Source organism: Drosophila virilis, chromosome 2 (genome assembly GCF_030788295.1).
Source record: "Drosophila virilis strain 15010-1051.87 chromosome 2, Dvir_AGI_RSII-ME, whole genome shotgun sequence".
NCBI lineage: Eukaryota > Metazoa > Arthropoda > Insecta > Diptera > Drosophilidae > Drosophila > Drosophila virilis.
The window spans coordinates 8,150,422-8,175,800 of record NC_091544.1 but is presented as its reverse complement, the minus strand read 5'-3'; the positions used below and the strand labels follow the sequence as shown (position 1 = coordinate 8,175,800).

The 25,379-nt window shown below is 42.7% G+C and overlaps 3 protein-coding genes across 4 annotated transcripts; 1 reads left to right on the top strand and 2 right to left on the bottom strand.

Annotated features, from left to right (window-relative positions):
- Nucleotides 1-2,457: 2,457 nt before the first annotated feature.
- Nucleotides 2,458-22,034, bottom strand: Map205 (Microtubule-associated protein 205). Its single transcript, XM_070207653.1, has 2 exons — nucleotides 19,749-22,034; nucleotides 2,458-6,261 (listed from the first exon to the last, which is right to left on the bottom strand). Exons 1-2 carry the CDS (start codon nucleotides 21,510-21,512, stop codon nucleotides 3,919-3,921), a joined length of 4,107 nt encoding a protein of 1,368 aa, XP_070063754.1. The 5' UTR covers nucleotides 21,513-22,034; the 3' UTR covers nucleotides 2,458-3,918.
- A 201-nt stretch (nucleotides 22,035-22,235) lies between these two features.
- LOC6629392 (uncharacterized) lies at nucleotides 22,236-23,420 on the bottom strand. The gene is made up of 2 exons (XM_032439333.2): nucleotides 22,889-23,420; nucleotides 22,236-22,828 (listed from the first exon to the last, which is right to left on the bottom strand). Exons 1-2 carry the CDS (start codon nucleotides 23,350-23,352, stop codon nucleotides 22,363-22,365), a joined length of 930 nt encoding a protein of 309 aa, XP_032295224.1. The 5' UTR covers nucleotides 23,353-23,420; the 3' UTR covers nucleotides 22,236-22,362.
- Nucleotides 23,421-23,658: 238 nt separating this feature from the next.
- Nucleotides 23,659-25,347, top strand: LOC6629841 (saccharopine dehydrogenase-like oxidoreductase). Of its 2 annotated transcripts, none has more exons than XM_015172216.3 (2): nucleotides 23,659-23,816; nucleotides 23,873-25,347. In XM_015172216.3, the coding sequence occupies exon 2, from the start codon at nucleotides 23,976-23,978 to the stop codon at nucleotides 25,266-25,268; it is 1,293 nt and encodes a 430-aa protein (XP_015027702.1). In that variant the 5' UTR covers nucleotides 23,659-23,816; nucleotides 23,873-23,975; the 3' UTR covers nucleotides 25,269-25,347. The 2 variants fall into 2 exon arrangements, with proteins under 2 accessions (XP_015027702.1, XP_002054462.1); XM_002054426.4 differs by having other exon boundaries at nucleotides 23,673-23,816; nucleotides 23,886-25,347.
- The last annotated feature ends 32 nt before the right edge of the window (nucleotides 25,348-25,379 follow it).

Genomic DNA, 25,379 nt, shown 5'->3' with positions numbered 1-25,379 from the left:
TTGTTAACATTTGTCGGCAAACGCGCTTTTGCTCAGCAATTTCGCTGCCTTTATGGGCTGAGCGGCTCAGCCCAAATAAAAACTTGTAAGTCCCAACGCGAATAAATTGCAAATTTCCAACACGTACAAGCCAAAAACAGAAGAAAAGAAAAACCGAATGTGAATGTGAATGTGTGCTTTGAGTGTTTGTGTTTAGCCACTTTGAGTGCCTGCTGCCGGCTCCCATTGGCACATGATTCATTACACTTTGTGGACGCTGTCGTCGCGAGCGAGTGATTCATGCTGGCCCAGGCCCAGCGATTTCACACGCAAACACACTTCATTTCTCTTTCTCCAATATGCATAGTGGCGCTCCCATTGCACCGACGTCGTCATCGTCCTCGCATCTTAGCTCATTTGGACCCCATCCTCCATTGCGCACAATGCAAACGAACAATGGCGTCGGGTCAGCCGCTGGGGGCGCGCCTGGGTCACTAGCCATGACGAGCGCCATTTGGGGCACCGCTCCTACCAGCTGCGGCGATGATAGCACAAATGCGCTCCCAACTGTATGGGCTAATTGCAGAAAAGTACTTGACTAATTGCACTTAGTAATTGCCAGCTGCTAATTTTGTGAATAACCACTTGGGAGTGAATAATTAATTAACGATGTAATAATTATAAATTATCATTTTAACGCCTCGACAGATGATAATTACATATATCCAAAGAATATAGCAGCAATATAGATTTGTTGTTAAACACAAACCTTGATTCAATTAGTAATTTCCTATTATAATCAAATCCTTTTTATAAAAGTCGGTATATTTTGAAAATTTTGAAATATTATTTTTGTAAATTTAAGCCTTGAAATGAAACGAAGTTCCAGCTGTGTAATTAAAGTAATAAATAAATTAAAGTTAAAATACAAAAAAAAATTAAAGCCTGTAAAATGTTGTACTTATATCAGGTGTCAAAGAATGTACACATATGTAAAAGAAACGTTCCAAATAAATCTTTTTACTTTTTTAAATATATATTTAGAACTGGGAATAATTTAAGAAATCATGAATTGGTTTTATCTTTACGAAAATCTCTTAAATATTTTCGAAAACCTTGAAAATAAGAGTATATTTCATTTCATCAAATATTCGTACTTTGATGTAACTTTAAGTTCGAATCTAAAAATAATTTTCACTGCACTGAAAATGATATTGAAATTTAAATTTTTCATAGCTTAAAGGTAATGCAGAAACGCCAATCTTTTGGATAAATCTTCAGTAATCCATAATCGGTCGTAAACCTGAATATTATATATCTGAAATATCCTAAATGAAACCCATTGACTAAACACAAAGAAAATATAATATTTTGTATATTTAACATTTATTGGTAATAAATTTGTATGCAAATATCTGTTCATTTCAATTGGTTTATCCATTTCACAATATGTACTTGTTGTCTTGATATTTGATGTATGTATTTATTGGTATATGATGTATATGTATGTAAATGCATGCATTTTTTTATTTTTTTTTTTTTTTGTATGGTAATATGTATGTTTTATTGATAATATTAGTTTTCTTAGATGTTTCAACTTGTTGTTAGCATATATATTTAATATTTATCTGGATAAATAACTAAACTACGCATATAAATAGTACGTATGTTTGTTTTACTGTGTGTAAAATATAGTTTATTAGTTAAATGCGCTCTGTGGCCAATGCAGGAAGAAGAACCAACAAACGTAGCCAGTGCCAGAGCCAGAGCCGGACCCTGCCCCAATCCTCGACAGCAGCTGTTGGTCAATGAATCACTTGGGATCAGTCTCTCTCTCTACTGAGCTTGACGCGCGTTCTGTGCCAAGTCAAGCCCAACAAATTGTGGCCGTGAGTGTGTGCGGGGGGTGTTGTCAAAGTAGAGGGGGGGGCGGGCGGTCTGTCGGACAACGCTATTAGTCATATTTAGCAATAAATATAATTATAATTTAGCTTACGCTTTAGATTAGCAATTTACTTATAATAAGGCAAACGAAAGTGAAGGGCACTGGGGCGGGATTATGCAAACCATAACGCGAATTGAACAACTAACTAAATACGATTATTATATATTTAAGCAGGTATACATATAGATATATATATATATATACCGTAATCGTAGCACATATGTGTGCTAATGCACGTTGGGCATGCAGACGCATTGTATATTTGATTTATTGTATATAGGCAAACTTTCAGATCTAGCAACTTAACTACAAAATGGGTCCATTGCTGGTTTGAGTTTTTAACTTTTACAAAAAAAAAAGCAGGCAAAATTGGTTTCTCAATAAATTCGAATCGTTGACGCTTTGGTAACTCTCCCTCTCTCTCTCGCTCTCGCTCTCTCTGTCTCTCTCTTCAACTCACAAAATGGAATTTCAAATACAAATTATAAGACTTCAAATAAAACAAAATAAAAAGATTTGTATAAATGTTGTCGTTTGTTTTTTTTTTTTTGAGATTTTTTTGTTTGTTGATTTTTTTTTGTTGTTTTTTAATTTTTTTAATATGTAATATCGTTTTAAACATAAAAGTATAGAGTGTGCAAAAGTTACATTAAATGTTCGGCTTGTGCTTGTTGTTGTTCTTGCTGCATAATTTACAAATTAAAAATTAATAATACAATACAAATCAAATTGTGTGTGCGCGGTAAATGTTGTTCAAAATAATCAAAAACAAAATGAAATTAATATTTCTGATTTTCCTTCTTTTTTTTTTTTTTTTGGACAAAACACTGGGCTAACGATCTGCTTACACCACACTACAAATTTGCGTTTCGTATAAGTTGTGTTAAGATTTCTTCTCTTTTTTTTTTTTTCTTTGTTTTAAGTAAATTTGAGGAACGTTTATATGTATGCTGCGTATGCGTGTGTGTGTATGTTGTGTGTGTGTGTTTGGGAGTGCACTCAAAGGAAGCACCCAAATGTTGACAGTAAAAAACACATAAATTCTATAATATTCAATGTTGTTTTTTTTTTTTTTTATAGCGCACCGTGGTTCAAAATCCAACATTTTGCTGACCAAATTTTCGTCAGCTGCGCGCAAAATTTTTTGATCATTTTGTTATTTTTTTTTTTTATGTTCTTTCTTTATGGATTAGTTCTGATATATATCAAATATTACGTGTGTTAGAATTCCAACTACAAGCTACATTTATAACTTTTCTTTTCTTTCTTTCTTTTTTTTTCTGCTAAACGTTCACCACATTTTCTTGTATAAGTTTATAAGTTGTTGTTGTTTTTTTTTTGTTCGTTATTTTCAGTTTTTTGTTTTTGAATATTTTTGTGTGGTTTCCTATAAAAACACTTTTAGTTTTTTGTGTTTTTTTTTTGTTTTTTTTTTTTTTACTTTTCTTGTTTCGTTTCGTTTTGTTGCGCTCCAAAGATTCTCTTGCTGGTTTTCAACTTAGAAATAGACACATTAAAAATTTCGTTTAATACATGAGAGCAAAAATAACAGAGCGTGAGGAACAATTATAATATTTAAAATTAAAAAAGAATGAACTAAAAGTATGTAAATGAGAAAATGAAGCGAGCACACAAATGGAAAATCCTTTACAAAATATAGCACAAAACTCTAATCGACTTTGGGCTTGGAAAGATCGTAATTGTGCTGTTCGAGTGGTGGCGTTAATATTTGGAAAGGAAGGCATACATGTAAAAAAAAAAAAAGTGGACGCTTCACTGAGCCACAACTTGGAATTGGGAGGAGCGGAGGCGGAGGCGGAGGCGGAGGAGCTGGAGGAGGAGAGGGAGGGAGTAAGAAGGTCGCAAATTTCGCAGTTCGCTTTTCATGCGCAAAATACTTTTTCATAATATGTTTATAATATTAGTAAAGTAGTTATTTATTTTTCTCCATATATGATCATCAACTCATCTTCGGCTGCAGTTTTGGTGCCCGCCTAGAAATCTAGCAGTGCCACCTCCGGATTTTGCTGCTGTTGCTCCAAATTGGGCAGCGCCTCTTGCGCCGCCTCCAGAGCATCGTGCAAACCATTTCCATTCTGTTCCAGTTCGTTTATGCCATTGGCAGCAGTAGCTGTTGCTTCAGTCTCGGCTGCTGGCGGTGCCTCTGGTGCTGCTTCCGGTGCTCCTGGTGCTGCTGCAACAGCTGCTGCCTTGGCCGGTGTGGTGCCTGTTGTGGGTCGCTTGATTTTCATGCCAGCAGCTGGTGACGTTTTAGCGGTTTCTTTGGCTTTCGGTTTCAACGGCGAGCTGCTGGAAGCATTCTTCAGCGGCGACGACTTGCGCTGGGCGACGGCAGCACCGCTGCCCGCGGACAGCTGGGTGCGGCGCGTGCTGCTGGTGCTGCTGCCAACTGGCGCCGAGTGTGTAAACTTGGGCGCCGGACGCGCCGTGAAATTCTTTGTAATGGTCGAAGTTGTTGTTGTTGTTGTTGAAGTTGTCGTATTGCTGCCGGAGCTGCCGTTGGCCGCGGCCGATCTGATGCGAGTGCTGCTGGTACTGCTGCTGGTAGTTGTGCTGGGCTTGGTCGCGCCATTGGCCAGCGGTTTAGTGGGACTGCGCGTACCCGACAAAGTGCCAGTGGCTGGCGCCGTTTTGCGCAGCGTCGAAGACAAGGTGCTGCGCGGCGAAAGCGTCTTCGGCTTGGCAGCCAGTGTGGTGGAGCCAGTGCTGCTGCTGGTGGTAGCCGACTTGCTGGCCGTCACCTGCAGCCGCGACTTGGTGGCTGTGGCTGTGGCCGTGCCTGTGGTGCCGTTGCTGTTCGTGCTGGTTGCTGACTTGCGAACTGTGCTTGCGGTGCTGGTGGTGCTGCGTGCAGCGGCTGTTGTTGCCGGCTTGGCAGCGGTCTTGCTCAGGCTGCTGGCGGTCTTGCTGACCGGTGCTGTGCCCGGGCGTGCGCCGGCCAGCGTGCTGCTGGTGGAACGCGGTGCCGGCTTGCCAGCTGCATTGCTGGCCGTTAGCGGCTTGCGTGCGGTTGTGCTGCCCGCCTTGGCTGCAGTTGTTGTCGTTGTAGTTGTTGCTGTTGTTGTGGAAGAGCCTGTTTTGGCTGCGCCAGCAGCCGGAGCGGTGCGTGGGCGTGCTGCGGCCGGCTTGGACGCAGCAGCTGCTGTGGCACCCACTGTGCTCTTCTTGGTAATTGCAGCGGGCGACGGCTTCGCCTTGCTTGCTGCGCCGGTTGCTGCAGTTGTTGCAGTCTTGCCGGCCGGCTTCTTGGCTGCATCAGTGGGGCTGGCCTTGATCTTGGGCTTGGCAGCAGGAGCAGCAGCAGCAGCTACAGCTGCAACAGTAGCGCCTGCTGCAGCTGCAACTGCTGCAGCAGCCACTGCAGCAACGGGTACATCAGCCACTGGTGCCACCTCGGCTGGCTCCTCAGCGGCAGCTGGCTCGCTGGGCTCACTGGGCAACACAGCAGATGTCTCCTCCTGCTGCACAGGCTCAGCAATCTGTTCCACAACTGGCTCCGGTACGATCGGCTGATCCACAAGCGGCTCAGTGTCGGCCACGGGCTTTGACGCTTCCTCATTGTGTGCTTCGGGTGTTGGCTCTGGTGTCTCAATGCTGGCCAGACCATTTGTGTAGGGTGCGGGCTCGGTGTTGAGAGGTTGCGAATATGACACCTCCTCGATGAGTTCATCCTGAAGTTTCAGTTCGTCGTAGTTTGCTTGTGTTTCTTGTTTGAAAGCTGGTTCCTCCGCAACCTGTTGCAGCTCCTCCTGGAAGAGACGCTGCTGCGGTTGGGGTATAAAGTCTTCCTGCTGGCGCTGGTCCTCCTGGAAGAGCTGCTGATGCTCTTCCTGGAAGTTCTGCTGCTGTTCGTCATGCTGCTGCTCTTTCTGGATGTATTGCTGCTGTTCCTCCTGGAAGTGCAGCTGCTGCTCCTCCTGGAAAAGCGGCTGCTGCTGCTCCGGGAAATGCGGCTGCTGCTCCTCCTGGAAATGTGGCTGCTGCTCCTCCTGGAAATGCGGCTGCTGCTCCTCCTGGAAAAGCGGCTGCTGCTGCTCCTCTTGAATGTGTTTCAGCTGCTGCTGTTCCTCCTGCAAGTGCTGCTCCTTCTCCTCCGGGAAATTTGGTTCCTGCTCCTGGAAGAACTGTTGCGGCTCCTCCTGGAAGTCATGCTCCTGCTGTTGCAGCATGAACTGGTTGTCCAGCTCGTTTGAAAACTGCGCTTCCGTCTTAGGCAATTTCTCTTCCTCTGAATCAAATGGATTGCTGGCCTCAGCTGGCTCCTCTTTATTGTGGACTCCAAAGCCGGTAGCTGTTATGAAATCAGCATTCTCCACCTGCAAATTAAAGAATAGAAAAAGAAGTTGTTGAATTTGCTACTCGATAATTAAATACGAATGAGCAAAGCTCTTAACGCAGCACTTGCGATGCATCATTCACAATGAATTTGAAATGTTAATACCCCCAGCAGATGGTGATGATGATGATGATGATGATGATGATGATGACGACGATGACTAACAACAATCTGCCAAAAAACAAAAGGCACTAAACAATAACAACAACAACAACAACAACAATAGCAGCATTTGGATTGTGTCTGGCTGTCGTCTTCTTCACGCACAGATAATGTCGACATCGTCATCTCCCCTTCCCTTCCCACCCCTCTGCACCCACCAAAATGCTACTTGTGCGCCCCGCTGTTGCCTGTCAAATCGATAAATGCAATGAACCGGCACATGAAGCTAAAGTCCCTGGAAATGTCTTCATTTTTCGGGATTTGCGTTGGAAAAATATGGTAAAGATTTGAGCTTCTTTTTTCTTTCGTCTTTTTCGTTGTTTTTTTTTTGTTGTGTGCTTGCAATTGTGCGTCAAGAAAATGTTACTTATGGTGTTATATATAGGTTATAGCCTGTTCCCCCAGCCTGTCAGTCTGTCGCCTCTCCAAGTGAGCCCTGAGTGCTCACTGCAAGCTATAAAAATAGCAGCGCCCACAAAGTACAAACTGTATTATATATATATTTATATATATATATATAAGCAAGTGCAAGTATTTATGGTTGTGGCGATGCCAGTGAAAATAAATCACCCAGCCGATGAATTTCCAGCTAAATAAATGAAAGATTCTTTTTGCCCCAATCTCAGATGAGTAAGAAAACAAGATAAATAAACACAATTCATGCACATGCGTTCCAATCCGATTTAACAAAGTGTTTCGGGAATTTTTATTGCTTTCGGACAAAATTAATTCAACAAAAATACATATAACAATTGATTTTTGTTTTATAGAAAACCAGAATCTGTAGAAACTGAAGCGCTCTAATTAGCGCTCGTCTGCTGCATAAAACCAATTAAATCTATATATTTAAAAACCTCAATAAACCTGATTTAATATATTCAGGGTCACATTTATTTGATCGTCCCATAGCATACACATGCATATATAAATTAATTGACATCATTCCCTTAAGTGTATTTCTGAATAAATTGTGGGCGACCCCGTGAAGCATGCTATAAAAGTGTGAAATATTGGAAAGGCTGTTGCAGGGGTTAAAGAGAGTGCGAGAGGGGGGAGGGGGAGGGAAAGAGAGGGCGTGCACTGTGCAGAGCAACAACCCTCAAATGAAGCACGCGCTCACAGCAGACAGCACACAGCAGTTTCTGCTGCATATCAGCTGTGTGTGCGTATTTGCGAGGGTTGTGCACACACACACACACACACACACACACACACGCACAACACAACTCAAATTACTAATGCATACAAATTATGATAATGACATCAGCCGCGCGCTGAAGCGAACTTGTGAAAGTGAGAAAGCAGCTAGCATAGCGGCTGGCAATGTCATGACAATTGCTGCCATTGGGCAGCAACCGCCGCAACAACAACAACAACAACAACAACGAAGAGAAGCGACAGCAAACAGCGATGACATAGCGCGACACACACACACACACACTCACACAGAGAGAGACGCACAGAAAGCAAAAAGTCAGATGACAGGAAGCGTGTACTGTGACACGGCGTTAGTTTTGGCGGCGCTGTCCAACAGGGTACAAATGTAGCGTTAACACTTTTTCCGGCACTTTTCTTCTAGCACGCAACGCAACACCGCAGCAGCAATCGCAATCGCCTTCGCAGTTGCGGTCGGCGTCGCAGTCGGCGTCGCAGTTGTAAACGCTTTAAAATGTCATTGACCAGCAAATGCCACCAGCCGGGGCCGCAGTTGCCCGTTGCCGGTGTTTTGTCGGTGTTGCTGCCCACTTTTGGCCCACTCGCGCAATTGCTGGCTTTCTTTTGTTGCTCAAGCGTAATGGGGCTAAAAGTGAGCTGAAGCCGAAAAAGTTAAAATCAAAATGAAAATGAAGTAAAAGAGAAGAAAAAGCATGAACCGGTTAAATCGCAGCTTAGTCACCTTATATGTAGATGACTCATCAACAGCAGCCAGCAGAATTAATTAATTAATCAGTGGTTTTCAATTATGCAATACCAATTGCCATTTATAAATAACCCACATTTAATACTCTCTACCTCTCTCCGCACACTCTCTCTTATGCTTGCACTAAGACCGTTTGGCATTTTATCAGTCCAAAACATGCGTCAGTGTCGAACGAGCTGGCAACGCTGCGAAGCTGCCAACTTTGCCGGCCGGCCTGCTTGCCTGTTTGCTAAACGTTTCGACCTGTTTTGCTTTTGTGCAAAAAAAATAAGAGAACTTTTTTGCAAACTCGAATTCTATTTGTACATGTACATATGTATATGTTTGTGTTTGCAGCTAGGTTTCAAATTTAAGTGCATGATTTTTTTCTATTATTGACAAATGATTTTGACACTTAAGACGAGCAACGGCGCCAGGCAAATCTTGCCAGCAGCGGCTACAACAATGGACGCAACTTATTCATTGACTGCGGCGTCGCTGCCGGTGGGTGAATTATGTGTATATGTATAAGTGTGTTTGTGTATGTTTCTTTTCGCTTGCTTCTCTTGGCATTTTGCACAAAAATAAAACAATAACAAAGCAAAACAAAACGCAACGATGACATCAACATTTTCAGTCTCCACTTCTCTCATTTATACATATATACATGCACACACACGGCGAATTTTAATGCTGATGATAATTGTGAAAAGTGCGCAGCAAAAGAAGAAATTGCACGAACGTTGCCAGAGTTGACGTCAACCGTAGGCAGAGCAAAAGAGGGCAAACGAATATTGAGTGTGAAGAGCAGAGAGCGGCAAGGTAATCAAGATCAGCACAGAAGAGTGTGGGGAGAGTTGTGCTTGTTCTTGTTTGTGTGTGCGACCGTGCAAATTGCTGAAAATCAAAAACAAAATTGGGCCATAAGCAACAACAATAACAGCACACACACACACACACACACACGCACACAAATCAAGTTCAACAGATGGCGCACATTTGCATTTCGACTGGCCATGGGGGGGGGCGCTTTAGTTTGATGTCGCCAGGGGCAGGTGGCGTTGGGGCCGGCTATAACTTTTCAATGCGTCCAAAATGGTACAGCAAACAACATGCAAAGACAATTTATAGAGTCGCAAATTTTTGCGCAAAGCCAACAAATCACTTGAATTATTGAATCGTCGTCGTCGTCGTCGTCGTCGGCGTCGACGTTGTTGTATCACATGGCTCGTTAGAAAACCAAACTGGGCAACCGAACAGACGACAGTGGCCATTAAGCGCATACAAATATGGTTTGCAGTAAGCTGACAGCAGAGGGTCTAACTCTTTTTGGCCATACGCACACTTACATTATGCATATTATAAAAGCAATAAAATAGCTAAATGCCTAATAATGTGCAGAGAGAGAGACAAAAAGAGAGAGAGAGGAAGAGAGGCGGCGAGCGGCGCAATGACTAAGCTCGCGCTGGGGCGGTGGCAAAAGACAGCGACCACAAACTATAAAAAACAATGCCAAATTAAGCGACAGCAGAAGACACACGCACACACAAACATGCACATTAAATAATGTGCGTCTATGTAATTTCTATTTATAAATGTTTGGGCACACTCAATGTAGTTGACACAAGCAAAGGAGCCAAAATCTATTAATTGAGCATGCAATCTGCACTCTCTCTCTCCCTCTCTTTGCCATTCACTCACTATCGCGCTCTCTTTCGCAGCCTTTGATGTGTTGCAGCTACTTAACTGTGCAATAATAACAAGCACTGTGCGCTGCACTGTTACTGTTACTGTAACTGTTACTCTTTGTACATAATGCTAATGATGTTGAAATTGTGTGTGTGTGTGTGTGTCTGTGTGTGGCAAGCAACAGCAGCTGTAGAGGTAGCAGCCAGTGCGCGCCACATGCAACTGCAGCACGCAACATGTTGCCAATGTTGGCAGGCAGTCTGCCTATATGGTTTTTTCTCTAGTATTTTTTTTTTTTGTTTTTTTTTTTGGTAGCAGCTCATGCTGCACATCATTAATCTTCCAATGTTGATTAATGCACCATTTTATGCTATTTTCATTATTTTTCTACACATTTAACAACAAAACAAAAAACAGTGCTGCAGCTGAGGCATGAAACCAACGCCAGGGGGCGCCCTTTGTGTGTTTAGTTTTTTGCTTGATTATTTCTTCTTAGTTATAATTGATTTTTTTTTTTATTGCCTTAATCTTCTAGTCTGGCTAGCAGCTCGCAGACCGGAAATGATAGAAGTCTAGAAAAATGCACCTCGACACAAATTGCGCTCTGCCTGCACTATGAATCGAACATTCTGCTTAGTCAGCTACGAATTCCAATCGATTGGGAACAGTTGCGCAGCACTAGTTTGGCCAACAGACCGAGAAAGTCAAAATATAATTTGGTCAATTAGTGAACAGAGCTGCGACAGTTACGCCAACTCATCTGGCTCGACTCGACTGACTCAATGAATTATGGCGACGCCATTCATAAAAGAATTAATAAGCAATAAAAATAAATAAACAAGTTGGTAAACCGCGCGAATTGTGTAGGAAAACCGGCAAGTGGCCATGGCAACAGATTTTCGCAAACAAGACAACGGACAAAAAGCATAAAAACATAAAAAATAAAAATAGATCAGATCCAACACAGCAACTACTCGAGATTTGCGAAACCACGTTACATATATGACATTTATAATGGTGTGACAATTCTGAAGTAGTCCGTTCCCCTAAAATTATTCGCTGGGCTCCGAGTCCGCAGTGGCAACGTGGCATGCAACCAATTTTTGCAAAACCAGAGAAAAGTACACACAAAACGGAATGACTAACATGGAAACGTCGAAGAGTAAATACCCTTTCATACAAAAGATATAAAATCTGATTTGAGACAATATGTTAGAATGACAGTTAAGCTCGTTATGATATAGATACCTGAAAGATATATGATATAGATATCTGATAACATTTATATAACTAATATAGCGGCTATATCAGCTTGGCTGTTGTTACTGTTCAAGAATATATATACCATTTGGGTTCGAGAGACTTCTTTGCGTTACACACAAGGTGACATAAGTGAAAATACCCCCAGCAAGGGTATAAGGCACAGCACAAGAATAGAAAGTTAATTAAGTTTTATTTCGCGCCGTTGCTTTTTGAGCTCTAGAGAGTTTATTTTCCATGCTTTTTGCAGGTTTCAAGAAAAGAAAAGCCCAACGCGAAGTTGTCGTCAGTTGTTCATAATGAATGCTAATGTTGGTAATGATCATGATGATGATGATGATGAACGAGCTGGGCCGCGTCGTTTGTTCTGCGGTCGGGTTTGGACCTTTTCTCGTTTTATGCAGATTGTCTGTCTGTTGCTTGGGGAAAATTTGTGAAAGGTTTGTCCAAAATAAATATGAGAAAATGTCTATTGTAATTTGCTTTAGAAACCGCAAGACAAGTTGGGACATAAAACTATTCGCTTGCTGCTTTGGATTAAAGATTAAAGAAAGCTAGCTGAAAATACCTTTAAAAATGGGTTTATTTATGGGTGCAAAAATAAATAATTGAAAAAATGTTGCCATTGATTAAGGTATTTTTTAATTGGATGTACATTTCGGCAATCTGGAATTTTAGACTGGTTCCATTATGAAAGTAGCCTTTCTGGAAAGCAGAGAATATTATAATTCTCCTTCTCTACAAAATAGACCCGAGTTAAAAGAGCCTCTTAATGATTCCAGAAATCCCGAACAGATGGACAAATATATATAAAAATTCTAATAAAAAAAGAAGCCTATTCGCACAGAATTCACTTTATATAAAAAGCTAAAAAGTTTCATTCAATTAATATGACTAGGCATCTTTGGACTGGAAGTGCTTTTGGTCTGTTAAATTTATTATTTAAACGACCGGCAGATAAATGGGAAGCGCTTTAATTTGCCAGTACGAATGTTGGAGGAGTTTTGCTCGAGTGAAAGGCTTTTAATGGGCAACAAATTGCGCCTATTGCCCTCTCGAATTTCAATGCACGCTCGCAAATCCATTGGCAATTGTTGATAAAGATGCGGCCACAATATCAAAGCCCAAAGCCAGAGAGTGCAGACAGCAAAAAAAATAAATAAATAAATAATCCGATAAATGAATAAAGAAGAAGAGAAGAAAAATGTACATACTATATACATTGATATGCATATGTATTTGTAGCAAAGAAATGCAACAACAAAGACAAAGGCATATTGGCGCGCCGACATGAAACAGATTCAGCTGCGCTTTTGTGAAAGTATTCAACGGATACGTAGCGCACGAAAGAACCAAAAGATACAATTACAATACGGCCAGGCCCGACCAGACCACTAGACCACATTGCAGTGAGCCACATGAATGGTTATAGATATAGATACATTAGAATGGCGTCGGCCGTTGCCATGAAATTGACTGCTTTTGTTGGCCAAGTGCCTGAATTGTTGGCTGACTCACGCGGCGGCAACGTGAATTAGATAGACGAGAGACTGACGTACTGCCAAGCCAAAGCCAAGATGGATAAGCGGCAACTGGACGCATGTAGAGAAAAAAAATCATAATAGTGCAAAATATGATACACATGCCCCTCAATACCTAACTGAGGGGCCTCCACGGCTGTTTTAGAGGCCAAAAGAAATTGTTAATAGCGCAAATGGTAATGGTAATACATATATATATATATGAAAACACCTGGCCAACTAAGACGCTAGTCGCTTGGCCAGCGCACGAACATTGTTTCGGTTTGGCAACACGGCTAACTAAGCCAGGCCCCTCTCGAAAAGCCTTCCCATAGAGCCACGATTACTACCACTTCTGCCCATTCTTGCTTTATGAGTTCTTTAACATTGGCCGTGCCCCACGGGCAGACAAAGGCTGGGCAAATGCCCGACGGCTAATGGCCAGGCCATCGTCTCTTGCGGCCGTTGGTTGTCTTTGCCAAGTGCTTTACACACTCTTAGCCAAATCCAGCAATTGCAAGCCAAATGCAATCAGCTCTGGACAATTTGAAAGGCAGTTAGTTTAGCGCAGCAAAACTCTTTCGTCTGTCATTGCCCTGCCCATATTTTTCACAGCCTGCCGATAGCCGAGACGCCCATATTATTACTTGACGTACGTAGCTGTAAATTTTGTTTATACCCTTGCTGACGGTATTATAGGTTTTCATTTTCTTTTTGGGAAATTTGTGATGCCACAAACCCCATAAATAGTAGCCAAGTCGGGGTTAGTTACCACATCTGTTTGTCTATGCCAAAGAGTCTGAGAATTGACAGAATATTGTCAAGAAACAAATACAAAGATTGGAGGCGAGCGTATAGCTCCAGTTCATCATTCTTCAAATAGGATTCTGTATTAGAAAATCGGTGGTAATTAAAGCTTATTTGTAAAAGTAATTCCAAATCACATGTCTATAGGGTATACAATATTCGGCGTGCCGAAAAAACTACTCGCTTTTGACTTTTTTGTTTCGTTACGTTTCGTCTTATGTTTTTTGCGATTAATTAAACTAAATTGACCTGCAGGTTGGTTGGGTTGTATGACAGAACCGGTTCCACATCATATTCATCATTCTTAGAATTTTTTGCACATTTCTTTTTTATGGTCAACATGAGCCGAGCAGCTTTAAGGCCTAAAGATCGGTGGGCTGGACGGTAGTTAACAATTTAGCTTGTTTATGGCGAATATTTCGCAACTAATAGATACGTCCTATCTGCACTAGCCCTGTGCCGGCTTTCACAAGGCATTCGACTAGATAACTTGTCTAAATTTAGAGCTGCTTTCTTCCCATCATATCATGGCTTTATATTATCAAGGCATATTATTTAACTCGACTATGATTAATCGAATGCCAACTGCGGTAAATTCATTGAGCTCTGCTATTGCAGATAAGAAAGTTTGGTTCGATGCGTTCTATACTAAGTTTCTTAAGTATTTCAAATAGTTACTGGTATGAGCTCATTATGGTGCTGTCATCTTAGTTAGTCATATTTACCAAATACTCATGGAATGTTATATATTATATTGCCTAGTTAAAGTCAATATATGTCAGATTTGTTTTAAAGTTATAAAATAAGAATAAATTAAGAACAGATGTTGAAGATTACAATCCCTTGTCTTAGATTATTTATGCTTAAGCTACCTCTTTTAAACTTTATGTATATAAGAAAGCTTTAAATATTTTTTCTTTAGATTTTTATTACTTGTATGGCTACTCTCAGGCATTCGAAAGGAGTCGTATTCTTCGGTGGAACTGATGCTTGGACTACATAAATCTTATTCCAAGCCGCCCATACCAAAAGTTGAAGTCCGTCCCGCTGCTCTTCATAAATCGCCGGGAGCCTTGTGCATGTCTCCTAAATGGCTGTCAGAGACGCACAATTCCACTTAAAAATACAAATAGCTTAACGTTAGGCAAATTACTGTACATCGTCTACGGTTCGCTCCTGCGGCATGCTTCATGCAATCTACACGAGCTGCTGGAGGAATAGATTGTGCAGTAGCATTCGCCATGGACTCTGACGTTTCCAGAGAGATGGATCACCTCTGGAAATAGCTAGAGAGATCGCTGAGCAAATCTGGCCTGCACAAAATGACTTTCAATTAAAAACACTTTTGGAGCACTTGGCTGTGACACCCCAGCAACAGCGATTAAAGCCTATTTATAAGACCAGAGCCCCGAGCTGCTTGCGAACTGTCGACTATTCCAGGCAATTTTTTGTGCCGCCTCGCCACAGGCTGGAGGGGATGGGGGGGGGGGGGGGGGGGGGGGTTACATGATGCAGTCAGCCGTCAGCGCTGCAGGGGCCACAAAATGCATTGCGACATTTTGTCGCCCATTTTAGTAATTATTTTTACATATTTTTCGTTGCTTTTACATTTTTTTTTTCTATTTTTCCTTTTTTTTTTGAGAAGCTATTGAACTTGGCACAGGGTTGAAATTTTAAAAATAAATTTCAACTCGTAGACGCGGAGGAGAACATGCATAAATTGCATTGCAGTGCAGTGTAGAAGCAGGAAGCAAAAAATGTATCTGCAAGTGCGAGTATCTTGCGAGCGGGCCAAGCGAAAGTGTCGCCTACAAACACATACACATACAAATATATATTATAGAATGGGGTGCACCACATGTATGTATATGCCCATTTGACAGTGTAAATTTAGATAACGCATATAGCAAGACTGGGCAAGCGAGAGGCCATGCGATTACTGCAAAGACAGCCGCATGCAAAATGAGATATTGTATCTGCAAGATAAAAAGCACTTCAGCTGCTGCTGCTGCTGCTGCTGCTGGTGCACAGAGTACCCATTTCTTTTGAACTGCAAAACGTAAAATGCTGCAATTAGACGCCGCCAAAACGGCTTCAAGTGGCATGACTCCAGCTACAGCTACAGCCACAGCCACAGCCGCTGCCGCAGCCGCAGCTTCAGCAACATCTTCAGACGTGTGCTCTTGCCATTTTGGCAAATCAGACTTCAGTCAACCTACACAATGGCAATAGCAATCATATTGCAGCAAGATTTCTGGCCGTCGCCGTCGTCTCGCAATTGTTCTGCTTTTGGCTTTTGGGGCCTTCTCCTCGCTGGGAGACCGCAAAATGAAACTCGTTTTGTGCACACACAGACACGGACACACTCGCACACACACACACACACACACACACACACACACATGCACACTTGGCCAACTCTTGTACATTATTTACCAACTTTGTCTGACGCCTGATTTTTTTGTTTTACTTTTTTTTTTTTTTTTTTGCATTTAGGCTGATTTTGGGCGTCAGTTGAGCTACATATATACTTCTCGTACTTTCGTACTTAGGTGGGCAGACAAGATATGTTGAAGCACGCTCCTCACACACACACACACACACCCAGAGAGAGCGACAGATACTCGTATCTGTATCTCTAAGCACTTGTTCGTGTGGGCAGACGAGGCTGGGCGTAGGATTGGCGTAGACGCCAAATGCGCTTACGGAGAGCTCAAAGCGGACCACCCGTTGCCCAAACTGCATGCGATGGCAACAGCAACAAAAGTAGCGCTTATAGAAAACAGCACTCGTGTGTGTATGTGTGTGTGTGTGTGTGTGTGTGTAAGCTAAATTACAAACGAAAAAAAAATTGAAGAAGCAAGCAATTTTAATTGAGTTAATAATCTTAATGGATTTTTCAAACTTAATTACCAGTTTGTGCTTATTGAGTTGTTGCTGCTGTTATTATTTTTATTTTTAATTTACTTTTTTTGAGCAATTTTCGGCACAATTATTGTTTAAAATAAGAGCAACATAACATTACACTGTTACGACACTGTAAAGACTTTGACAGCGTCTGTTAAGCTACTGTTAAAATCGTGAACAGCATGTTAACAAATGCATTTTCATAAATTTTTTTAAATGAAATATATTATGATATGTGTTGTATATAAAGGTATGCTACTTCTACATTCTATGGATATTTAAAAATGACCTTCGTTTGCACTGCATTATAATATTTCATTGTTTAGTTCGCCTATTGCGTTAGTCAGACATGTGTTCCCCTATTTTAAATATATTTATGGACGCGCTGTGCTCAATTATAGCAAAAATAGCGTACTTTTTTTTCTGCTTGTTTCTTTGTTGCTGTCCATCAATTGTCAGAAAAATCGTAATAATAAAAAGCATTTGTTTTACTATGACGATGATGACGATGCTAATTTATGTAAATTGCACAAATTTTAATTAAACACAAGTTTAAACAAATGTCATGCGAATTGTGGCGAAAGTTTGCAACAAAAGCAACAAAAAAAAAATAAAACAAAAAATAGAAACAATAAAATTTGTAATTCTATTCAGTAGTTTTATGAATGTGTGGGAACTTAGAGCCGCAGGCCCCGGCTGAGTCATAACTCAGACGCGTGAACTTTTTTATCAGCTTGTTTGTGTTCAGAGTCTAGAATCGAAATGCACCCGAAACGCCCGTATGTACATCTATACATTTATATACATAAAAAAACGTAGGTATTTTGTCGCCTGAATAGCGCCGTTTAATATTATAAATAGACTTAGCGATAAGACAGCGACAAGAGTCGCGCAATTATAAATGCGCTTAGAAAAAATCATTTTGTTTATTTGATTAATCAAGCAAATGATTATTTGCCGATTACTGTTATTTAACAGCATGCGGCTTAACAGTGCCGCTAATTGGCAACGCCTGCACAACTTATCCGCCAAGCGGCATTTCAAATAGCTTCTGATAAGAAACAGAAACAGTAAAAAACACAAAAGCCAAATCAAAAGTCGAACAACAAAGCCTTTTGAGCACCCGGTTTTGTTTACAAATTCAGCGCGACTCCGATTGGTGACAGGCTGTCTGTTACGCTAATTGCTGTTGTTATTCTTGTAGTTTTGCTTTATGTTGGAAACAGAAAATAAACAATATAAATTTGTGACGGACACGGCATAAAAGCAGAGCAAAGCGAAATAATATTTATATATTTCAAACAACATGTAAATGGATATAGCTTTGCGTGCGTGCTATCTTTGTTTAGGCAAAATACAACAAAATATGTAATAATAAATAAGAAAAAGACACAAATCATGTTGGTAAATAATATGCAAAAACAAGCGGCGAAAATGAAAACGATGAATTGGTGGTGGGGGAGCAGGAGGGTATGCAGGGTATGCATGAAGAAAGCGTTTTGTTACAGGCGTAAATTATACACACAACGAAACTCCCACAGGAAGTTCGATAGCAGCACAAACAATGCCCAGCAGCAGCAGTAGCAGCAGCAGCGTCGACTGCAGCAACGGCGGCGGCGGTGCAAGACAAAGCACATACAAAAAAAATCATAAAATATTGTATTAGTATATGTCTGTGTGCTTGTATGTGCCATGCAAGCGAAAACCGTATATGACCCAATTAAGTGAACCCAAGCGCTTGTGTAATTATGAAAGCTATGTCTGTGTGTGTGTGTGTGTGTGTGTATAAATGTATATGTGTTTGTGTGCATTGGAGCTGGAATTTGCAACGAAGCGAAAAGGTTGCCACTCTTGCCGAAGTCGTTTCTGTTTATATTGTTGTTGTTAGTGTTGGTCATGCAGATTGCAGACAGCGGCGAGAGCGCCAGCGACAGAGAGCAACTTTGAGGGGAGTTTGGCAGACGCTCTCACACTAACATACACATATACAAGAAATGCATTAAGCCGAATCGTTGACCGCAAGCTCTGCCAGCAGCAAAATATCCAATTGGAACGGAAATCAAATACCGAAGGCAGATACAAAAAATAAAACACGGTAGCAAAAATAACAAAAACCAAGCGGCCAAATGGCGACAATAATATTTTATCTAAGAGGCAAGAGGTCAACAGCATAAAGTGCTGCCACACAAAAGCCGCACTAAAGGAGAGGAAGTGGTATAAGCAAAAAGGCAATAAAAGTAGCAGCAACAACCCTTGGTTTGCCCTTAATTATTTAAAAATGGAGTTTAAAGTACACACAAACACACACAGGCATACAGACTAACGTACGTGCTTGTAGGCACATAATAACCCCACCCAAGAGCAGCTTAATCTTTGGCACCAAAACACCTCACACACACACACACAAAGCACAAGCAAAGCACTTGCATGTCCTGCTGAGTGTGTCAGAACGGAAACGTGTAGACAGGCAAGTTAGAGAGAGAGAGAAAGAGAAAAGGAGCGTAAGCGAGCGATTTAACGGAACACACCCTAGCGCTGACGTTCTAAAAATTGCATTAGCACTTGCAGAGAGAGGGAGCTAAAGGGCAAGAGAGGAGAGCGCGTTATGGGGAATACCGTAAAGAGAGGGACGCCAAATTGCATGCAGACAGCTGTGTGCACAGAAACAAAGAAGTATACCAACAAATTTAATGATTTCTCTTGGCCCAGGTGAGTAGACACATGGCAAGGACAAGCATATAGGGCGGACGATATGGCTACGATAGTGACAACAAAGAGGAAACACGTCGGAAACTGACACACACACGCACAGCAACATACAGGGTGCAGGACAAATGACGAGTGTATAATGACGTTTTTGACAAATACGTAATGTTCCAGAATGACTCATTCAGTTCTACCTAGAGATGGGCGGGGTCCCAACTTTGTCTGTGGCGTGACACGACACTCAAATAATTTTGGGGTTAGTTTTTATAATAGAAATTATCTTCGAATTCTTATTAGAGTGCATGTTTTCCAATTAGCCTGGTTTTATTAGAATTTCGAAATTCAGACTTTCTACAATCATGTGTTGTAATACAAAAAAAAAAAGGAAGATGATATTTTTTGGGGGATTTTAATGTTTTATGTATCTCTAATTTCTGGAGTTTTTTCTCCTGCTTTAAAGCTCTGCTTTGTGAAGTCACGCGACCATCTTTAGTTTAAAATCTACCGTAAGCTTACCTGGGGCGGAGCACCGGCATTGAAATGATTGTCCAAGTCGTCCGACAACAAGAGTGGCTCCTGCTGCTGCTCCTTTGTTTCTTCGACAAGGTGTTTCTCCTCGGTGGAGGAGGACAGAGGTGACGGTGTTATGTCCACAATGTCTGCTTGCTCTGGCTGAAGCTCAAGCGTGGTGGTCGTGGCTGTTGCAGCCGCTTCTTCGTGTTCGGGCGAATCCGGACTGAACATGGGCGCACTGGTGTCCAGCAGCAGACTCTGCTCCTGATCGTGATCCTGTTGAGCGAATGCATCACTGGAGGTGTGCTCCAAATAGAAAGAGGCCTGCATGGGATCGATCAGCTGATGTGGCTGCTGCTGATGCAGCTCCTCAATGGAGGGTGATTGGGAAACAAGCTCCTTCTCCTCCACATTGAGCAGCTCCTTCTCCTTGAGCGGCTCCTCGCCTGGCGTCTGCTGCGGCAACGTTTGCACCGAATTCAATATGTCTTCAATTGGGGCATTCGAGTTGGATTCGCCGTAAATGGATTGCTTCATAATGTCGTCTTGTAGCTGTGTGGGCACAAAGTTGTTATCTTCATGTGACTCCTGCAACTCCAAGCTTGCATCCAAGTCGGCGTCCAAGTCAACGCTGGTCTCCGGACCATGATCGATGCGCTGCTCCAGCTGCTGATAGATCTCGCTGCCATTCTGGAGCTGCTCGGCGGTAGTCAGATCCGCTTCGCCGGGGAACGTGTCATCCTCCTGCTCCAGCTCGTGCGGACGCCTGTCGGCTCCATTGTCGAACTCGCACTCATCCGGCAGCGCAATGGTGTCCATGTTGCAGTCGCGTGCGCCTTTGCGTGGACTCTCAGCGACCAGATCGTCGGCCAACAGTTGGCGCCCCAGCGTCTGCAGTGGCTCGGCAGGTGCCGGCGAAGCTGGCTGCGAGCCAAAGTGTGGCACAAATTCAACAGCATTGGGATTTAGTTGCGAGTGCGGCTCCAGATCCAGCTCCAAATCTAGCCCAGACGGCTCCTGACCAGTTGGATGAACATTCTCCTTGTTATCGAAATGCTCTGCTTGTACATCGCTGGCTAGTTGTTCCGGTTCTTGTTGTTGTTCGCTGAGGCTGCTAGTGCCGTAGGTGGTTGCCACGGAGCTTGGCTCATCCTCCTCATCTGCGTCGGCGTCATCTGGCTGCAGTTGCTCTGCTTTTGGCAGCGACGCCTCCTTTGGCTGCGGCTCCACTTCGCCCGTGGTTGAAGTTGTGGTCGTGTTCGAGTTGCTTGAAAAGTCGCCATCATGCTTAATCACCTCGACGTCCTCTTCTTCTTCGGCAGCTGCAGCAGCAGCAGCTGCTCTGAAGCCGGCTGCGCTGCCAACGCCATTGCCCAGGCTCAAGTCCATGCCGAGCGACATGTATGCGTCGCTGCTGCTGCCAACTGCGACGCCGTTGCCGTTGCCGTTGCCAACACCAATACCAATACCATTGCCAACGCCAACGCCAAAGGCGACGTCGACGTCGGCGTCGCTAAACTTTTCGCCGTAGAAATGATGTTGTTGCTGCTGCTGCTGCTGCTGTTGTTGTTGCTTTTCGCTCTGCTGCACTTCTTTTATGTACTTCCATTCTTCGTCGTCATCGTGCTCACCAGACTTGGGGCCAATGTTGGGCACCAGCTCGGCAGCAACGTCTGCCGCATTGCCGGCGCTGCCAGCGTTTTGCAGACTCTCCGCAAGGCGATTTTGCAAGAAATTGTCGAAGTGCGCATTATCCTCGTGTTCCATTTTGATGCAGCAGCTGCTTTCTAACTTTTGCAATAATCAATTGCTATTGGTGTTTTTTTTTTTCTTCTTGTGTGTTTTTAGTTTTTCGACTTCTCCGTATTTTTTTAAAGATGCCAACCAAAAAAAACTGATGTGATTCAGTTTGTGCTCTCGCTCAGTCGTGATTCACACGCCGCTTCTTGGCTCTTCTATCTTGCGAATTCTCCTTTTGCTCTTGCGCCGCACCGCCTCTTGCATACACACACACACACGACAAAGAGAGAAACACGCACACACTCAAACGAACAGCCGCCAATCACGAAATGCTTCTTCTTTTTGCGCAGTCCTGCTTCCCAAATGTGCTCACAAATTAACTGACTTTTAACGCGCACGCAAACACATTAATTTTAATTTTAACAAACAGTTCAATGTAGTGTAAAGTCTAAACAAATCGCAATTCAAACTTTTCTATATTTTCAGTTATTTTTGAAAATCACTTTGCCCACCGATTCTTGCGCACATACGACCTTCCAGCTTTAAAACAGAATTCACAATGTTGTGCGCGATACAAGAATTCGATATACTAGAGATGGTAGCAGGGTATCGGTTTGGTGTCAGTATGGTGAATATAGATGTTGAATACACAATACTCCAAAATTATCGATAGGTTACTCGATTAATTTTACTTGAATATTCACAAATTTAAGCTCGCTACCAACTTCACTTCAGTTAAAAATTCGTAAATATGTTATCATATTTATTTGGCGGCAGTTTTGATATGCTGGTCTTATATATTAAAAAAAAATTAATGACATCGGTTTTGAACTTAATAAATAACTAAGTCAGACTAAATCTGCTACAACTAATTAAATTAAGCACAACTATGAATTAAATTTAGTTGAGATTTTAGCGCTTGATAATTCAACATTGTAGCTCGTAGCCATGAGTCCTTCACGCTGAAGCGTTGAAACGGTTTGCTATTGCTTAAGTAATTCTTATAATACTTATCGTATATCATTTTAATAACAGCATTTTGTACAGTAGTAGATTGACGCTTCATGTCGCTCCACCCGTGGCTACGCCATTCAGAATCTCCGGATAAACAACTCATGTGATCGCTGATAAAATCACCGTCGTCCCACCAAGGCGGCACACCGTCAACTTTGATGCATTCTTGTAAACGCTCTTCTTCTTTCTTCTCAAATGCGAAAATCATCTTCATGTACTTGACGCCAACATTACAGCCTGATCCTGGTGGCAGGCCTAGTGCTGCTGCAATATCATCCCACTCATCCACATCCAGGGCTCCTCCTCGAGCTTTCACCAGAGCGTACAATCTAATAAGGGGCATTTAATCAATTAATATGCATATTTCTGCATTTATACATACTACATACTTGAACAGATTCACGCTGCGCTCTAGTATCTTACATTCGGCCTTTAGGCCACTTCGCTTAAGGAAATTTCTCTCCTGCTGCTGCGGCGTGCTCCAGAACCAAAGCGATGAATCTGCGGATTGAGCCAGTGGCTGTTGCACAGTCTGCTCCAGCTTTGGATTTGGCTCTAAATTGAACATGGTCTTCTTTGTAGAAGGCAGCTCATTCTGTTGATCTGCTTGTTGGCTAGCTGCAACCTGCTGCTGTGTTTTTACCGTCGCTTCTGTATGCTTTTTATTTATATGTCGCATTAAATTGTGTAGGGATCCAGCGGCATATGTGCAGTGCGGACACGGCTGGCACTGCGATATTGGTACCTTGCCCTTGTCATGATTCCGTTCATGCCGCTCTAGGTTATACGCCCTGTTGGTAGTGTATCTGCAGCCTCTTCTGCTGCAGTGCAGATGCTCTCGCGGATTGTTCATTTCGAACAATGTTTACATATTTGGCATACCATCTGCGTGCCGCTTGCCAACCATCGTTTAGTAAATAAACACATATATCGATATATTGTTTTATGTGAAGGATGCGATAAATTGATTTCATGCCATGCATTCGCATTAACATTTTGTATTATTCAATTTTATATATGAAGTAAGGAAAGTAAATGGATTGTGGTTAACTAATTTAGAATAATTTTTTTTATTGTATAACAAATGTGTTAATTTTAGATTATTTTTAGTTGATGTTCACTTGCGGTAACGTTTATCGATTCTTTTTCGATTATTACAGGCGCAATCTTTTAATGCGACCAGTGCGAATTACATATTTGTATTGAATTACTCATAACTAACACACCGGCATAAATAACTGAATCCAGACGAACTGCAAACGTATCACACCTGTGGGCAAAGTGCGTTTTAACAAGTTAATCAATAGAGTAAGTTAGGTGAGTTTCTCGTAATTTCGATGTTCGCTGAACAAATCAATCACAGTAGTTCAAAGTTCTTACTCTCAGCAACATCGAGCGCATAATTCTGATAACGAATTATTCCTGCTAACGGGCACATACCAGACTTGTGACGTCTACACTGACCTTGAACGCAGAATGGAAACTGAACGCTTGGACGTGATAATATTTGGAGCCACAGGCTTCACTGGCAAATACACGGTGTACGAGGCGGTGTCCGTGCTCAAGGATCTGCGATGGGGCATAGCCGGACGCAATCGAGAGAAACTGCAGGCGGTGCTCAAGGAGATGGGCGCTAAGGCCAAAAAGGATTTATCGCAGACACCCATCATTATTGCCGATGTCAACGATGAGGACTCGTTGCTAAACATGGCCAAAGCCTGCCGCATTGTCGTCAATACCACAGGCCCATATCGATTCTACGGCGAAAATGTGGTCCGTGCTTGCATCAATGCCGGCACCCATCACGTGGATGTCAGTGGTGAGCCCCAGTACATGGAAACGATGCAACTGAAATACAATGAGCTGGCCAAAGAGCGCGGCGTGTATGTGATCAGTGCTTGCGGCTTCGATTCCATACCGGCCGATATGGGCATCGTTTTTGTGGAGAAGAATTTCGATGGCGTCGTTAATTCCGTGGAGACCTTTTTGGTAAATGGTGTAAAAGACGCGGATGCCTCCTGTGGCAAGGCTGGTCTCAATACAGGCACCTGGGAGAGCGCTGTTTATGGGCTGGCGCACTCGGACGAGCTGCGTGGCATTCGACAGAAATTGTACCCGGAGCGTCTGCCAAAGTTCTTTCCCATACTGAAGCATCGCCCGTTGATGTTCCGTTCCACGGAGGTTAACAAAGTTTGCCTGCCTTTTCCGGGCTCCGATCGTTCGGTGGTCATGCGCTCCCAGCGCTTTCTGTACGAACACGACAAGAAACGACCGGTACAAATGCATGCCTACATTGGTTTCCCCTCATGGATTTCAGCAATTGTTGTTGCTCTCTTCGCGACCTTCTTTGGCCTAATGGCCAAATTTCAGTTCGGCCGCAGCTTGTTACTCAAGTATCCTGGCTTCTTTTCAGCCGGCTTTGTGTCGCACGATGGACCCAGTGAAGCACGCATGGAACGCACCTACTTTAAAATGACCATGAAGGCGACTGGTTGGCCCAGCTCGCAGCGTCTAGCCGAGGGCACGGATCAGTACAAAGATCCGCCAACCAAAACTCTCATGGTTAGAGTTTCGGGACCGAATCCTGGCTACGGTTCGACATGTGTTGCCCTACTCTCCACAGCTGTTACCATACTGCGAGAGAGCAACAAAATGCCGGGCACTGGCGGTGTACTCCCGCCTGGCGCAGCATTTTCCAAAACCAGCCTTATTAGCGAGCTGGAAAAGCATGAGCATGGCATGAAATTTGAAATTCTGGCCAACAAATGAATGGCGCCGGGTGTAGTTGTAACTTACAATTGTTGTATTCGCAAATAAAAATTACTAACTGGTGGCTTGTTTAAAAGAATATATATCAAATTTACCTGTTTGCAATCGCAT

Coding starts and splice junctions, on each gene's coding strand:
- Map205 (XM_070207653.1), bottom strand. CDS start 21,512: ATGGAACACGAGGATAATGCGCACTTCGACAATTTCTTGCAAAATCGC. Junction 6,262..19,748: donor ATGCCGGTGCTCCGCCCCAG/GTAAGCTTACGG, acceptor TTTAATTTGCAG/GTGGAGAATGCTGATTTCAT.
- LOC6629392 (XM_032439333.2), bottom strand. CDS start 23,352: ATGAACAATCCGCGAGAGCATCTGCACTGCAGCAGAAGAGGCTGCAGA. Junction 22,829..22,888: donor CGCAGCGTGAATCTGTTCAA/GTATGTAGTATG, acceptor GCCCCTTATTAG/ATTGTACGCTCTGGTGAAAG.
- LOC6629841 (XM_015172216.3), top strand. CDS start 23,976: ATGGAAACTGAACGCTTGGACGTGATAATATTTGGAGCCACAGGCTTC.